Source organism: Syngnathoides biaculeatus, chromosome 7, assembly GCF_019802595.1.
Source record: "Syngnathoides biaculeatus isolate LvHL_M chromosome 7, ASM1980259v1, whole genome shotgun sequence".
Taxonomy (NCBI): domain Eukaryota; kingdom Metazoa; phylum Chordata; class Actinopteri; order Syngnathiformes; family Syngnathidae; genus Syngnathoides; species Syngnathoides biaculeatus.
In genome coordinates this window covers 7,501,763-7,519,360 of record NC_084646.1, presented here as the reverse complement: position 1 = coordinate 7,519,360, position 17,598 = coordinate 7,501,763, and the positions used below count along the sequence as shown (strand labels likewise).

Genomic DNA, 17,598 nt, shown 5'->3' with positions numbered 1-17,598 from the left:
TTCCTTTAGTACAGATGGACAGACACAACACTGTGGAGCGACCACATGTCAGAGGCTACTAAAATAAAGGACTACTAAGGAAAAAAGTTACAAGTGGAAGAATTAAAAGAAGACTGGGGTAGAACTAATAAATTGCGTAGATCCCCAGAACATAAACCTGGACATACACAACATTGTGGAGCGACCATGTCTAAGTTCGCTGCAAGAAAGCCACAAAAAGGCAAGAAACGAGGGAAACGAGACGAAGTTGCATGACTTCCTTTAGTACATATGGACGCACACAACATTGTGGAGCGATCACAAATCGGAGTCTACTGGAGAGAAAAAAAGAAAGACTGTGAAGAGTTGTGGGAAAATGGCAAGAACAGAGGAAGACTGGGAAGACCTAGTAAATCCCGCAGCACCCTGGAACATAAACATGGACACACAACATTGTGGAGTGACCACCTAGCGAATAGAACGTCGCGTTTAGAAACCGACTGAAAGCTCAGAAAGTAAATAGTGCTTTAGCTTGGTTGGTGTCAGTGCGCCTTCATGCTAGCATAACTGAACGATATTTCTCATCTTCCAAGGACTATTATAATAATTCATTTGACGCCTTTTGGGACTTAGACCACTATTGTACCGTACTTTGTTCTCAACGTAGTTTTATTTTTTAACTTTTAGCCAATTTATTTAGACTGACCATGATCTAATTAACGAAATTGGAGATGAAGTTACTTCGGCTGTGGATAAAAATATGATCTATATCCAATATCATTTTGTCAAAAAAACTTGTAAAAATTTGTATTAGTACTGCGAATGCCACATAAACCTCAGATTTCACTGAAGAAATCATATTTCAAAATCACTCTGATAATGCAACATGACAAAAAAAACGTAGTTACCGCTTTTTAGCATTTTTGTTCTCAGTAACGCAGTAGATTGTTCAATCGTATAAATGTTCAAAATTTCCGGCTTTTGAATTCTATCATTTTGGATGAATATTTACACTTGCTGTTTCCAAAATTCCCCACCTTAGCTTTTTTTTTGTAGAAAATTTACCCCAAACCTTCCGGAAATTTTCCAACCCCTCGGCAAGTCGAGTTCCGCCAGCCGCCGGGCGACACGGGCGGCCTCCCGGCAGACGTTAGCCGCCGGTCGGGATTGTGAAATAATAATAATAACAATAATCCGCCGCAGTCAAAACCGCCGTCGCTCAAGCTCAGCCGGCGATAACACGAGCCGTCGGCCCGCTTAGCCTTTGCGTTCCCGTTCCGGGCGGGATTCGTAGAAATTGGTCATTTAGTTTTTGACGTGCTCGTGAAAAAAAAAAAGTAAAATAAATAAATAAATAAATAAATAAAATACTAAGATTTGGGTCACACGAGTCGGCAATGAACTCGTCATGACCTTCTCTGAATACTCGCATCGTGATCCTTTAATGAAGACATCCATCAACGGGCCTCGCCACATCCTGTCAACCAATCAAGTTAATGGACGCACTTCTTTAGTGTTGCTTTCATCTAAAACGCCGTTGAAAGCGACAGCAGCGTTCAATTCATACCGACCGGCATTCGCCAAGGTTGCCGAAAAGGGACGACACGATTAAGGAGGAAAGGCTTTTGTAAAGTTTCCAATTTAAATTATCGGAACTACCAGATTTTGAAGTGCACAGATGAGGAAGTGTAAAAAAAAAAAATTCCATTATTTGCACATATTTTGTCAGTTATTTTATTTTGTGTAATAATTTACAATTATTTTTTTTCTTTTTGCTGATTTGGTTTGAATATTTTTCACCCATCCATTATGTGTTTTTTTTTTTAAGAAAAAAAAAATTTTTCTTCAGGCTAATATTTTTGGCTCGAATTTTTTGATTTTCCTCATCTAATATTTTCAGGTATTATTTTAAAATATTTTGTGTACTAAAAAATGTTTGCTGTTTTATCTAATTATTTTTTATTGAATAAAGTATGTCACTGAAAATTACGTGAATAGACAAATTTGAAGTTATTATGGAAAGCCAAATGTTGAAATTATTGCATTTTAGCATTTTGTCATCTTATTTTTGTATTTGTTTTGCTAAGGTTTATGACTAATATTTGTGAAATTGTAATCCAATATTTTTGTCTAGTTTTATTATTATAATGGATATTTCCCTGGTATTTTGTAGTGTGGATTTTTGAATCATCAGCAAAATATTGTGCCGTATTTTGAAATTGTGTATTATGTTGTCAGAAATTGGTTTCTAATATTTTTGTCGGAATTTTTGGCTCTAATAGGTAGTCTTTTCACACACATTTTTACCCTTTTACTTCCGTGTAGCATCATTATTATTTTTTTAATAGTTCTAAGTATTATTTGGTGTCAATTTTGTACAGTGTATTTTTCATCTGCAAATTATTACATTTATTATTATAATTATTATTTTTTTGGGTAATATTTTGTAATGTGGTAGCTATTACATTTTTCAAAATATTGTATAACATTTATTTTTGGTGGAAATTTGTTTGTTGCATTTCTGTGTACATTTATAGTTTTGAGCTAATATGTGGGTATTTTGAAACGGTGTGTTTTTGAGCCAACATTTTATTTTTTTTTTTTAGTTTTTGTTGTTTTATATTTTATATTTTGTTGTCATTATATTTTGCTGTGATTGCTTTAGTTTGTTTTGGAAATGGTAGCTAATATTTGTGTATCTTTTGTGGAATCATTTTGAATTGTAAGATTTCTAGAAGGTTTGGCTTTCGCCATTAAATTTACATTATGGATCTTGTTTTCACAACCGATCGTGTCGTACGGATGATTTCTATTTCCATTTTTTTCCCCTAACGGAGCAACAATAAAACGGCGTAACCTCGCTTCCTTGGCTGAGGTAACGAATACAAAGCAGGAAAGACCTCAGAGAGTGAAGTCTAAATATATACAAGACGCTCATTTGCTTTTATTACATTTAATTAATTCTTTCTTTTTCTTTTATGTGGCATCAAAGGCAAAGGAAGGCACTAAACGTCACCTTTTTTTTGCATTTTGGCGCCAAACTGGGACGTCGGGGCGAGCGAGCTTTCAAGTAAAAAATGTAGATTTTCTTGTTTTTGAACAAATATAATTAGGCTCGCGCGTCTAATTTGTGTTTAGTAAAACACGTACGGTCCTTGATGAACGCCTCCCGCGGGACGGCGGAGGCGCTCGTACGTGAACGAGAATCCTTGAATTGAAGGAGAACTCCGGGGCGCCTTTCCACTTTTCCACAGCTCTCGTTCACATTACAACAAGTTTTTGTCTCCTCGGCATCCGGCTCCACTTTACAATTCTGGTCGCACGGATTCGCTGTGCTATTAAAAGCCGGGCTGCAGACAAGTTGCTTTTTAATGAAATAAAAAAAAAATAATAATAATAATAATTGGAAAAAAACAAAAAAACAAAACTGATTTGGGATTTCTTTAAAAATATCTAACATTTGCAACTCAGTGAGAATGCTTTCTTTTTTTTTGATGCGTTGCAACTGTTTCAGTTGGGAAATTGTTTTTGTCTCTTTTTTATCGTTTGGCCATTTATTTGTTCATTTCAAGAGCAAAAAAAAAAATAAAAAATGGTACGAACGCTGTACGGTGGCAGTGAAATCAACTCAACTCACTTCACAATTAGCAGCAGGTTGACACAAATAGAGACTAAACTATGAATTACATTTTGCGTATTTGAAAAGTACCGCAATTCCCGGCCTACACCTGGTTATAAGCCTCACCCAGTACTTTTGTAAAGGAAATACCATTTGGTACACACACACACGCCGCAGTTGTGTAAAAGCCGCAAGTGCACACATTGAAACACGAGATATTTACAAAGAAAGACGGCACACAGAAAGAGTTAAACGCAGGGGTGCTCGATGTGTCGATCGCGATCGACCGGTCAATTGCGAGGAAGTCTTGGTCGATCGCGGGATGGCGTGCCAAAAAACGCAGCCCACCAATGTGTTTCATAATGACGGCGTCCACAGTCTGGGCAACGTAGAGCAAAGACAGGCTAGACATGCTGCTTGTGTTTGTATTCGATATTAATGGAGAAAGTTAAAAAAAAGAAATGCTGTTGTTTTAAGATGCATGGACTGTTGGAGTATGTGAATAATCGAAGAAAAAGCGGTTAAACTGAGATTTTGTCTTTTCCGAGTGGGAGAGGTCAGGTCTCAAGGCAAAGTCGAACGTGCAGGATGAAATGGTGTGTCATTTTTAAATTCAACCTTGGCACAGCCTGATCCGGGATGAAAGCGCAGACAATACAGTGTACAAAAAGCTAATTCTGTATTTTTAAATATAGGAGGCGACATAACATTAACCTTAAAACGGTTTGCGAGCATCATCATCAACTAGCACCCCCACACACCCCCGGTAGCTCGCGACAGACTGGCTGCTTGAAAAGTAGATCTTGGGGTAAAAAGGTTTGGGCACCCCTGCTTTAACGCTAGCCTGAACTAACAGGGCCGGTTAAAAAAAAAAACATACTGGTAAAAATCACTGAAGACACGCAGCGCCGGTAAAAGTCACTTCCTCGGCACATATATTCCACCGGTCTCACGCTTAACTTTTCCGCTCGAGTGCCCCCTTGCGGGCGCTAGTAAAGAAATGCCCAAATTAGCCGCACCACCATATAAGCGGCAGGGTTGAAAGCGTGTAAAAAAAAAAAAAAAAGTCGTGGATTATAGGTCGGGAAATTATGGTTCATAATTGCGTCAAAGTATGCGATCTTAAATGCTAACAATGTGAAATGCCGTACTTGGACTAAAGAATCATGTCTATGATATGCATAAATCTTTTTAAACCCTTTTAAAAAAATGTAACACTAATGTAACAATGTAATTATTAGAGGGGAGAAACAACTTTGTCTGATTAATTTTGGTCAATTTATTACCAAATAGAGGACTCTGCATCCTTTGCACGATTGTCAATAATAATAATATTAATTTCCAGATTACTCGCAAGAAGGCTTTATTGCTCCATGGCAAATACAATTACAAAATGATTAACCAACAAAAAAAGTTATTTTCTTTATTATTTGCTTTTGAATAATTATAATCAAATAGCGTTAGTCCACTATAATGAATACATATTTATGTCGCCGGCTAGCCTAAGAGACACACTGGTTTAATCTAATAAAGCTACAAAGGAAAAAAAAATGAAATTAAATGAAACGTAGTAAAAAGTATTGACTTTGTTTCAAACACGAAAGTGCGCATTACAAAATAAACGCCATCCTTCCCCTTCACCGGCGTAAAACGTCTTGTTGACTGCAGCACATTTTGCAGTTTATTACTCACAAATTGAGTTTCAAAGCTCAAGAAAGATTTTCCATTTTGATGTGCTGAAACTCCAAAAACAAACAAATTTCCACCTGAGATCAAATTAAGTGTAAACCTTGTCATCTCTGCACGAACGCTACAACCAAACACGGGAGGCAGGGATGAAGAAAACGACACGGCTGGTAATTTTTTTTTTTTTTTTTTTTTTTGCTTGCGAGACAAATAGATTCACGTGGCGCCGAGCCCCAATGGACGCCATCTTTAAAAAATTCATAAAGGTTAAAACAACAGTTTATTCTATGCATCGCAATCAAAACCGCAAGCATGTTCTCTCCCTACGGAGCCCCTAAAGGGACATTGGGGAAAAAAAACGAAACTTTTTTCTCATTGCAATGAGTAAGTTTCCAATTGTAATGAGTGAGTGTAGAGAAATGTTTTTTTTTTTTTATCTGCTAGCTCGCAGTAGCTTCCTGCATTCAGTTTGCCGTAAACGAGCATATCAGCTGAGGGGAAAGCCAACAGAAGAGGACCTGGTCTTTTTCCTCAAATCAAGGAATATACCCAACAGTGTTATCGTGAATTGTCATTGTTGCCTAGAAATGCAAACTGAAGTGAATGAGGGGATTTTATACACGCACACATGCCGTGGAGTTGTTTCTCATTACAATGAGAAAAAAATTCTCATTGTAATGGGAAAGTTTCCCATTACAATGAGAAAAAAATTCTCATTGTAATGTGAAAGTTTCTCATTACAATGAGAAACAAGTTCAAGTTTTTTTTTTATGTCCCTTGAGGGGCTCCATACCTCCCGCCTTACCGTCCAAGAAAATATTGTATATGCAAACACATACACATTAAGTGTGTGAATACCAGGTTGAGACACACACACACACACACACACACACACACACACACACGCATACAGGCACACAACATTGTGGAGTGACAGCATGTCAGCGTCTATTGGGAAAATATGGAACAAGATGCATTATGGTGAAATGTGATGCAGTCTAAACAAAACTACTAAGTTGCATATTACATAAACGTAGATACTACATAAACAAAGAAGGATGCGCATAACATTGTGGAGTGGACATGTTAGTCTGCCGGGTAGGAAGAAGGACAATAATGGAGGAATGAAGGGAAATTATTGCAAGAAATAAGACCGACAGGAAGCTAAACATGGACGCACACAACATCGAGGACACCCCACGTCAATATACAGTCATAAATACAATAAATAACCAGACAATAATGCAGGCAAATGTTAAGAACTGAGTCAGACTGGACGGAAAGAATGTGCTACAAAGCTGCAAAAAAATTAGGAAGACTGGGCGGAACTAATATGAATAAGTAACAGTTTCCATGGGAGACAAACGTGGACGGGCAACCGCACGTCAGGCAACTGGAAAAACACCAAACGATCATCGAGAAATGCGGCAAAAAGTTCCAGAACATTAAATGACATCTATTGAATTTTTCTTGTCACTCGGATTTTGTATTTTTTGACGCGTTCATGTGGAAGATTTGCATAGTTCTCCTGCTTTCCTGATTTTTAATGTGAGCAAAGAAATGAAGTCGCTGACTCGACCATTCACACAACATCGTGGAGTGACTACATGTCAAGTCTTCTGGAACACGACCAAAAACCTCATCTTTACTACTGCACGGGGAACTCTTGTACAACATGAGGTGAGACTCCAAATTCTTAAGAATTCTTACAGACCGTTTACGCGCCTCGGTGGATGCCGCTTTAGCAACGGAGTAAACCAATGAATGGTTCTTACCTTTGGTGGGATGGTTGGTCCAGAACTGTAGAGGTCCATGTTCTGCGGCACGTCAGTGATGTAGGTCTTCTTGGGGCCCGCCGCCTGGTACAGTTGAGGCTCGTTTCTCCCGTAGCCTTGCTGGTCCTGGTAAGCGCCCGGGCCGACCGGAGAGAACCCCGGCTGAGGTGGCCCGTAGGCAAAGTCGGGCCCTTTAGGCTGGGCCGGCATGTACTGGACCTGGGTGGGGCTGCGGGCCGGCTGCTGGCCTCCACTGAAGTGCTGCCCGCCGGTCGTGGGGTGCTGGGGGCTGGGTTGGGCGGACCGTACCTGGACGTTGAACGTGGGCTGGCTGGGCGTGGAGGCGGTGGTGTAGGACGCCGCCACAGGCTGGAGCTTCGCCGGTAGGGTCGACGACCCGCCGCCCGGGGCCTGGGCTTTGGGCGTGGACTTCTTGGTGGCGGTCAGCGGCGGCTGATTAGGGATGACCATGCGCTTGTAACCCGTCACTGGGGCGCTTGGGGTGGACACCGACGAAGGCCCGAGGGTCTGAACACAGAAAATGAAATGGAATCCATTTTTGCTTTAACGGTTAATGAATACGGACATATTGTGGATCGATTACAAATCCAAGCCTTGACTCCTGGAAAAATAGAAATGGCAAGAAACTGGCAGACCGAAAACTATTACAGAGCTCCATCAGATCATGAATACGACATCGTGGAGCGGCCATGACAGCTTGCATGAAGAAAATGACGACCACGAACAGCAAAACGACATTTAGTACGTCACGTAGCTTCACAGACCATAAACCGGGACGTAAACAACATTGTGGAGTGACCAGTTGAGAGAGGGAGTCAGCTGGGAAAAAACAAGAGACTACTACAAAACTACTAGTCCAAAATTAGTCTGACATACTCCATAGCTCACTCCACAATGTTGTGTGTGTCCATCTTTCTGATCCATAGAGTTATGTCACCAAACTAGCTTGTTCCGTGACTTTTGTCTTCGTTTATAGAGAGAGACTCGCTCCACAACCTTGTGCAGTGGTACCTCGGTTTTCGAACGTCTCTGTTTTCGTACAAATCGGTTTTAGAGATTTTTTTTGCTTTGGTTTTCAAACAAAAAAAAAAATAATCGGTATTCGAACGCCCCACCGGCTGACCCACGACTATTTAATAATGCATTTCCGAACGCACCCCCGAAAAAAACGACGCAAGCAGTTGACCCACACACTCCTCTACACCCAGACGTGTCCCGGTAGTGACATTTTTCTCTTCCAATCGAGTAATATTAACCCCCGATCATGGCTCCAAAAAAGGCAAGTGGAACCGCTGGTGCTGAAAAAAGGAAAGCGGTGCTTAAAACTCTCGACTTGATAGCCGAATACGAATCTGGTGTGCGTGTTTCTGAGCTATCGAAGAAGTGTAGCGTGGCGAAATCAACGACCACCACCATTTTGCAACAAAAGGATGCCCTAAAAGCAAGTGATGTTGCTAAAGGAGCAACCGTGTCGAGCACAGGCCGCAGAGCTTGGAGGGAGTCGAAAAGTTGCTTCTTTCTTTCTGCGCTAAGTGGAACGGCATCCATAATTTTGCAGAACTCCATCAACCGAACGAAGCAGGATGTTGCAGAGCACTGCAAAATTTCAACGACGTTGTTGTGAGCCACTTCAGGAAGGCGCGCAAAAGACGACGGAAACAGTCGACGCTAGATTCTTTGTTAAAAAGGGGCGAGTCACCCCCACCGAAGACATTTGAAACTGTTGCTTTGCATTGCTTTTTTCTTTTGTTCCATCCGACCTCGAGTTGCAAGTTAAATTTTTTGTACGTTATGTACTTTTCTGTGGAAATAAAAAATAATTTGTTTCATTATTATTATTATTACTTTTATTCATTATTGCTTGTTTAAAGTAATTTTTAGTTTTGTTAATAAAAAATAAAAATAATAAATTAATTAAATTAATTAAGAAATAGATTTACAAGGCTGGGGGCCGAGTCGCTACAGATACGGAAATGCACTCCCAGACGAGCGTACTCTACTGCTAAAGCATATATTTTAAGCAAAAAATAAATATATTTCTTAAGTGATTTAATTATATAAAGTATTTAAACTATACATGTATTCCTACTATGCAGTTTATTATCAGGAAAAGCTAAAAAAAAAAAAAAAAAAAACACTATTTTTTTAGGCTTGGAACGCATTATTTCATTTTCCATTCATTGTAATGGGAAACGCACTTCGGTTTTCGAACGTTTGACTTTTCAACCGGCCTTCCGGAACGGATTGTGGTCGAGAACCGAGGCGCCGCCGTATTTACGTTTGACATTTCCCTGTCGAGTGCAACGGTTGCCCTGGTTCAGCAGACGTCTGGCGGAGTCGCAAAGGTCTTGATGCGTCGCTTGTCATTTTGTTCCCCTCGCGCAGTAACTTTGAGTAATTGAGTTTTTTTGTGTCTTTAGGCGATAACCTAATAAGGCCGTCCAAGGTTAATGACAGACCCTTTTTAGACGAGCTGCGTCTGACACCGATATGTGACGTCGGGGCGGAAAACAATTAAGACCGACGCCGCACATACTTTAGCCCCGACGCCCCGTGATTGAGACCTTATTATTCTCGGGGCCTTGAGAGCCGGCCGGTGTCCGCGACTCTTCCGAGGAAACGCGCGGCGCCTCGCAAATCTCCGTGATTTAGCGTCTTTTCCCGCCCGAGTCAGCACAAGTGTAATGTGGCGTTTCCAGGCTGAGCAACCATTTATCCCGTACTCTGTCCTTGCCCTCCCCCGCCTAATGCTATTAGCTCGACAATGTGTAGCCGCTGTCAAGGTGCTTCGGAATTTACTCTGTTGACTCGCCGCAGTCCATTTCGGCTAAAACGCTTCTCGCTCTGAGTCCGCAATGTTCCGCGCCTCCATTTTCATAGTCACAGAGCTTAGGTGACATATTTCCACCCAGTCTACCGCAATTTCTCAAAAATAATGCGCAATTTTTTCCAAAAATATTTTCCAAAAGTCAAGAGAGCGCATTATACTTAGGTATGGATGAAAAATAAAAAAAAATACAATCACATTGTGTAGTCATATAAAAAAGGTATATATATATATATATATATATATATATATATATATATATATATATATATATATATACACATTACGATATATTACATTACACATACATATTGCGGCATTGTGCGACACCAACCTGAACTCTGACCTCTTCGGCGGAGGTGGGGGTGACATATTACCACCCAGTCTACCGTAATTTCTTGAAATTAATGCGCAATTTTTTCCAAAAATATTTCCCAAATGTCAATAGAATGCATTATACTTAGGAATGGATGAAATATAAAAAAAATACAATCACATTGAGTAGTCATATAAAAAAGGTATACATATACATTACGATATATTATATTACACATTTATATATATTGCGGCAATGTGCGACACCAACCTGAACTCTGACCTGTTCGGGGGAGGTGGGGGTGACATATTTCCACCCAGTCTACATGTCAATATGATATTATATTACACATTTATATATATTATGCCAACGTGCCCCACCAACCTGAACTCTGACTTCTTCGGGGGGGGCGGGGTGGGGGAAGTTTTGCACTTAACGATTGTTAGCGTCGCATATTTGTTGCTATCGTACCAAACATCAGAAACGACCCCCCCCCCGGGAGCGTCTTTCAACTTAAAGGTCAAGTGTCATCCCTGTAAACATTCTAAAATAGATATTGCAATGATAAATATACATAACATTATTCACTTTAATGTCTATACGAAAAGCTAAATATGAGCAGAGAGCGGGTCATCCATGCGCATTTTTTTAGGTCATCTTTGGGGGGTGCGCATTATACTCGAAAAATTACGGTACTTCATTTCTTGATGTTCCTCTGACTTTATCAGTAATTGACCCTTGAAACTGGAATAATCAAACATCACGCTACTGGAAAATAAGTGATTACGATGGAGAAATGTAGCAAAACGGAAAAAAACACAAAACAGAAAACTCTTAAAATGTTTGCGTTTTAACGATAAACTATGAGATGATTACACTTAGGCCCTGTTTCATAATTACGGCGTCTGTCTGCCACTTTTGGGCAGAAAGACGCTAACCGCCATTAGCACCTGAGGTGCTACGAGGAAGCTAGCGATAACCTTAGCATAAAGCAGTTTGTTAGCGTCAGAGCTACATGCAGCAAGTATGTATGAATCCCATCTAATCCACGTTGGAGGGGCAGCGCCTGAGGAATGGTTAACAGACACCACCCGACCCCCCCAAAAAAACATGACATGCTTTCGCTCTGATTTTTGTCTGGCTAATTAGTGCTGATGCTTGTTTAAAAAAAATAAATAAATAAATCAAGGGTCTTTCTGAATATGTATGGCGCGAAATCTCCACTGTGCCCTTTAGGAAGAGACATTACTTTATTTAAATGATTCATGGCTTTTAAATTGTGCCGATTATTCATTCATCTCTTCGGGCCTCCAGAGCTAGCGTTTAAGTTAGCGCGTCCACAGCTAATGCAAATGGAGGAGTCCCCTCTGAAATAATTACGCCGCCACGGTGCATTTTCTACCAATTATGCCGGCGGAATGTGATGAAACTAATCAAATGCGCCGCACCATCAGTCAGTCTGGCGAGCGGGCGAGGTTTTTGGGGATTCGCCCACGCAGATAGCGCGTCTGCCCGAGTGGCCGTTCTGACACGGAGATCGCACAATCGTGCCCCCCCCCCCCCCAAAAAAAGAGAAACCAAATCTTGTCATTTTGAACTTCAGCTCTTTAAATGTTTCAAATTACACCAAGTGTCTTCATTATGCCCACTTTTGGGAAATTGAACCCCAACCCCACCCCCATGAAACATTAAAAAAAAAAAATCATTATTGATTACAGCATTTAATCGCACTATTTACATAAAAATGCGTTACTTCCTTGAGTCAACACTTGAAATTCAATATTTGTCAATTTTCTACAGATTTGCCAAATCCTGCCATGAGTGTTTTTGAGACTTCCGTCACAGTCTGGTTTGGGGCCGCCACGAAAAAGGACAACCTCCGACTGCGACGGACGATCAAAACTGCTGAAAGGATTGTCGGCACCGCCCTACGCCATCCTCGAGGACTCGCACGCTACCCAAACTAAGACAAGACCAGGGAAAATCCTCTCGGACCGTCCAGGTCCTGGTCACCAGCTCTTCTAGCTCCTTCCCTCAGGTCGGCGCTACCGAACAATGCAAAGCAAAACTAGCAGGCATTCCAACAGGTTCTTCGTTCTCGGAATTAACTTCTGAAGTGGCGACATTTTTATACAAGAAAGCAATGAAGTGCCGTATTTTCCGCACTATAAGGCGCACCTTAGATGGCCTATTTTAAAGGTTTTTTTCATATACAGTGGTGCCTCAGTTCTCAAACACAATCTGTTCCAGAAGGCCGGTTGAAAACCGAAACGTTCGGCAACCGAAGCGCGTTTTACCATTACCGTGAATGGATAATTAAATAATCCGTTCCAAGCCTAAACAATACTTTAACGTGTTTTTTTCAGCATTTCCTGATATTAAAATGATTAGTAGAAAAACATGCATAGTTTAAATACTTTATATAATTAAATCACTCAAGAAATATATTTATTTTTTGCTTAAAATATATGCTTTAGCAGTAGAGTACGCTAGTCTGGGAGTGCATCCCGTATCTGTGGCGACTCGGCCCCCAGGCTTGTAAACCTTTTTTTAAATTTATTTTATTCATTTCTTATTTATTTTATTATTTGTTTTTTTTATGAACAAAACTAAAAATAACTTTAAACAAGCAATAATGAATAATAATAATAATGAAACTTTGTTTTTTATTTCCACAGAAAAGTACATAACGTACAAAATTTTTTACTTGCAACTAGAGGTAGCGTTAACGGAACAAAAGAAAAAAAGCAATGCAACAGTTTCAAATGTCTTCGGTGGGGGTGACTCGCCCCTTTTTAACAAAGAAAGAATCTAACGTCGAGACGAGCGTGCTAGGCTGGGGGTGCATTGCCGTGTCTGTAGCGACTCGGCCCCCCAGCCTTGTAAACCTTTTTTTCATTAACAAAAGTGCAGAATAACTTGAAACAAGCAATAATGGGGGGGGGGCAGACAAATTGTTTTTTATTTGTGCAGAGGAGTGTGCGGGTCAACTGGTTGCGTCGCGGGGGTGCCTTCGAAAGCACAAAAACAAGTCGTCGTGGGTCAGCTGGTCGGGGCGTTCGAATACCGATTTTCGTTCGAAAACCAAAGCAAAAAAAAAAAATCTCGAAATTTTCATTCGAAAACCAATTTGTAGGAAAACAGAGACATTCGAAAACCGAGGTACCAGTGCATAAGGCGCACCGCATTATAAGGCAGATAGAATAGACGCTACAGTAGAGGCCGGGGTTACGTTACGCATCCATTAGATGGCGCTGCACTAAAGGCTCAATATTGATCCATATATAAGGCGCACCGGAGTATAACGCGACTTTCGGTAAAGGTGCGCCTTATGGTGCAGATAATACGGTACTATTCTTGGGTTCCAAATATGTTTCATGGCTTCTTGCACTACAATGGACCAAAGGAATGATGCGATTTTGATTTAAAGGAGCGGCGATATCATTTGCTTACCATAGAGAAGAATTACATTATCGTTAAATAATTGGACACTGCCCCTGCTGGCTCTAAAAATACTGTAGTAGTAACAATATTGGAAAATAACAATAATAATAAATGGTTAAAAAAAAAAAAAAAAATAACGGAAGAATTGGGTTACAATATTTTCTGCACTATAAGGCGCATTTTCAACTAATGGCCGATTTTAACACTTTTTTCATATATAAGGTGCATAAATAGACGCTACAATAGAGGCTGGGGTTACGTTATGCATCCAATAGATGGAGCTGCGCTCAAGGCTCAATATTGACCCATGTATAAGGCGCACCTGATTATAAGGCGCACCTGATTATAAGGCGCACCGTCGACTTTAGAGAAAATTAAAGGCTTTTAGGTGCGCCTTATGGTGCGGAAAATACCGTACTTTACTGACTTAAATGTATGTATCTAATAAGTCACGTAGCTGCATGGAACATAAACATGGTCGCGCACAACATTGTGGGGCGACCATGTCAGATTCTTCCAATTCAGAATTTGAACAAATTTTCTTTTGCAAAAATAAACAGCGTCCAGTGTCTTTTGCTTTTCACTCTGACTTCCGCCTTGTCGCTCGCTAAATCGGCTGCGTTTGTCCTTTAAGTGAAGAGACCGGCCTCGCAGGCATCATCACCCTGTTTAGACATGGCTCCGGCGGCTGACGCTCCGACGGACATTTGGAGCCAACAGTGAAGCGCGTCCGTGCATTGTGTGAGTAAAAAAGAAACTTTTGAGAAAAAAAAAAAAAAAATCCCGAGCTTCCTTCCGTGACTCTGGGGCTTTTCCTAAAGCTTTAAAAAAAAAAAAAAAAAAAAAGAAGAAGAAAGAATGAAAAAGATGAATCCTCCACCCTGGTGATTTGAAATGCAAAGTTAACAGTTTTTTAGCGAATACCGCCCCAAAGGCTGCTGGAGTCGCTCCTAATCTTCCCCTCACGTGTCGAAAAGGCTTTCTGGAGACTTTCTGACAAATTTCACGCTCAAATTGCGGCGGAAAAAGTCGCTGCAAATTCAGAGAGTCGGGCTGAGGGGTTGGGCTCTCCTAGGGCGCGTTTACAACAGGCTCCACCGTGCAACGCGGTTGGGAAGCATTTCCCAGTGAACACAGGAAATGTTTGAGAATTGTTCAGCAGTAGACTTGCCTCATTACTAATAAAATCCCACGGAGTCGACCACGCAACACAGACCAGAAGGGTTTTCTAGTTCAACGAGTAAAAGTTTGCGGTACAGGGCTCCCTCGTTCTACGACTGAGAGCCGTTCCCGCGGTAGCGAATTTCGACCTAAATCGGATTTCACCATTAAAGTCAAAATTCACGATGACAGCCGGGAGGGGGGCTTCAGCATTCTCCCGACCCTCGTGAGGATAAGCGGCTCGGAAATGGATGATTTTTAGTTTGTTATTAATGATAAAACAGCCACCGGTATGGATCCATCCGTTTTTTTTCCCACCACAAAACATGATTTTGACGTATACGGCTTTTTGTAACTCCCGCCGTGAAAATCCTCTCGAGGGATTTGTTTTCGACAAGAAGCAGGAAGTGACACGCAGGGCAGTAGCGCACTCAAGCGGACTCGTTGGTTTCTATTAGTTTTACCTGCGGGAAGGTAGCTCTGTGTTCCTTCGCGTTAGCCAAAATGCCGGCTCGTTGCATTGCTGGATATTGCTCGAACACTCGGGAGGATGGATTTACCCTTCATACTTTTCCAAAAGACCCGGTTTCTCGTGAAAAATGGATTGCACGGGTGCAAAGGACGAGACCATCGTGGGTTCCAAATGACAGGTTGGTGTGTATAGAGCTACTAAAGAAAAAATAGCTGGAGGGGAGGACGTAATCCTTTCAGAACGTAACGAAAGATCCGCGTCCGTAAGTCAGAGGTGCGAAATGTGTCAATGTGCCCGTCGGCGCCATGTCCGTTGAGCTTCCGTGTCCCACGAGCCGCCGCCGAAGCGGTGCCTCGCGGACGAGTACGGCTTCAGCCGGGCTGGCTCATACATATTGTCTGGGAGTCTGTTGTTAGTTAGAAGTGATCCGCATATCATCTAAATATGACCCGAAACGTGTCCTATAGTAGAAGCCACAGCGTCGTGGCTCGCAGACGAGCACGGGTTCCTCGTCAGCCGGGGTGGCTCGTTGCAGCGCCGGGGAAGTGGATCGGACAGGGAGGCGGTTTGGCCGTGTTTGCATACCATCTGGATATGCCTCGAGACAATCGTGTAATATTGCCCCGGTCACTTCACACGTTTGTGAGACGTTCTCTCCTTCGAAAAAAGCTTCCGTGTCTGAAGGGGGCGGAGTCCGTCTCCCACAGTCAGGGCCACGGCGTGTTTTCAATGGCGAATGTCCGGGGTGACGCAGCCAATATGGCGACCACTCGAATGACACTTCCGCAACTTTGCGCATGGATGACGCGCTTTCCGCTCATATTTATTTTTTCGTACAGACATTGAAGTGAATAATGTTATATGTATTTTACATTTCAATATCTATTTTTAGAATGTTTATAGGGATGACACTTGGGCTTTAAAGTGAAAAAATACTGTCCTTACTATTATTAGGGAAGGGATGCTGGTTATTGCTTTTCTTTCAGCTGGACCAAACCCAGCTTTATTCTTTTAATGTGTAAAAATATGGCCAAAAAGGGCAAATACACTCCCAGCGCACAAACAGATAAGCAATATGCATGAGCAAAGCAGAAACACGACGGTGCTGGGGTCATTATGGCGGACGAGACAAGGGACGTCGTAAAGTCGAAACGTTTTAGGCGGGGACCGTCTTAACCCGAGAACTTCCTGCATTCCAATAGATTTGATTCATTTTTATTCAAATGAGGATTTCTTGGCTACTCGAAATGGCCTTGCAACACAGATATGACGCATTTTCCAGCTCATCGCTACCACAACGGACTTCTTATTAAAGAGTTACTGTGTTGCATAGAGTTGATCATGCAAAAGGATGTGAAATATTTTCAATTTCCACAGTTAATATCTGAGTTATTACAATGGACTTGACTACTTAACGCTGGCATGACTGTGCTGCCGTGTTGCATGAAGTGGACCGTGCGCTGATGCGGTCCCGGCACAATAATTGCACTCGTGTCCTCTCCGGTGTAACATTTTTGTCTTTTGCCTTTGATTGTTTGCACGCCGCCGGCCTGTCAACCGGAAGGTCAATCCGGCAGCAGGTTCGGAGCTCCGACTGTGGGGGTGGGGTTTTGGGGGGATTTGGGGGTTGAGTGTTTGGGGGGGGGGGGGGGGGGTCAGCGTAGCGATGCCCGGAGGTGACGGACGAGGAGGAGCGGGACGGGAGATGGGCTACGCGTTGTTCCGTCAATGTTTGTTAGTCACCGTCTTTTTGTCTTTGATAAACAGGGCCGGGCCAATGACAAATGCGGGTCGCTGCCGCTAACCTGACTCTTTACAGGCGGTGGGGGAGTCCTAGAAACAACGCTAACAGGCTGGACGTCAACTGCTGTCATTGCGAATTATGACACACACAAACACACTTTGATGACAGCGACCCTGTGAGTAATACATTCCATGTTGTACTTTGTTACTTCGTACAAGATGTCACTAAATCCCCGCTTGGCAGCTACGCAGTAATTCAATTTACCGACCGAGGTTTTCGAGGCGTCACCTGGTCCAGGTTTTGTTTTGTGTCACAAGTTTCAAAATAGGACCTCGCTCGGGTGAAGTGGGAGGGCGGGGCCTTGGTTCTCAAGCGGCCCGGTTTTCGAACAAAAATTTTGAGACTGCTCCCGTTTTCGAGCGAAAATCGGTACTCGAACGCCCCCGACAAAACCCGTAAATAACCACGCGCGGTGCAGACAGTTGACCCACCCAAGGCGCGTTTTGTTATTCGAACGCACCCCGAAAAAATAAAACGGAAGTGACATAACACGC

General features: G+C 42.0%; 1 protein-coding gene across 6 annotated transcripts in view; it reads right to left on the bottom strand.

Moving 5' to 3' along the window:
- Nucleotides 1-17,598, bottom strand: part of lpp (LIM domain containing preferred translocation partner in lipoma) — a 176,295-nt gene that overhangs the window by 58,498 nt on the left and 100,199 nt on the right. For 5 of the 6 annotated variants that reach the window (XM_061824484.1, XM_061824482.1, XM_061824487.1 and 2 more), the window contains one exon: nt 7,060-7,587. In XM_061824484.1, coding sequence (XP_061680468.1) covers nt 7,060-7,587 — 528 coding nt within the window. The remainder of the gene's footprint in view (nt 1-7,059; nt 7,588-17,598) is intronic. The other variant, XM_061824486.1, reaches the window with a different exon arrangement.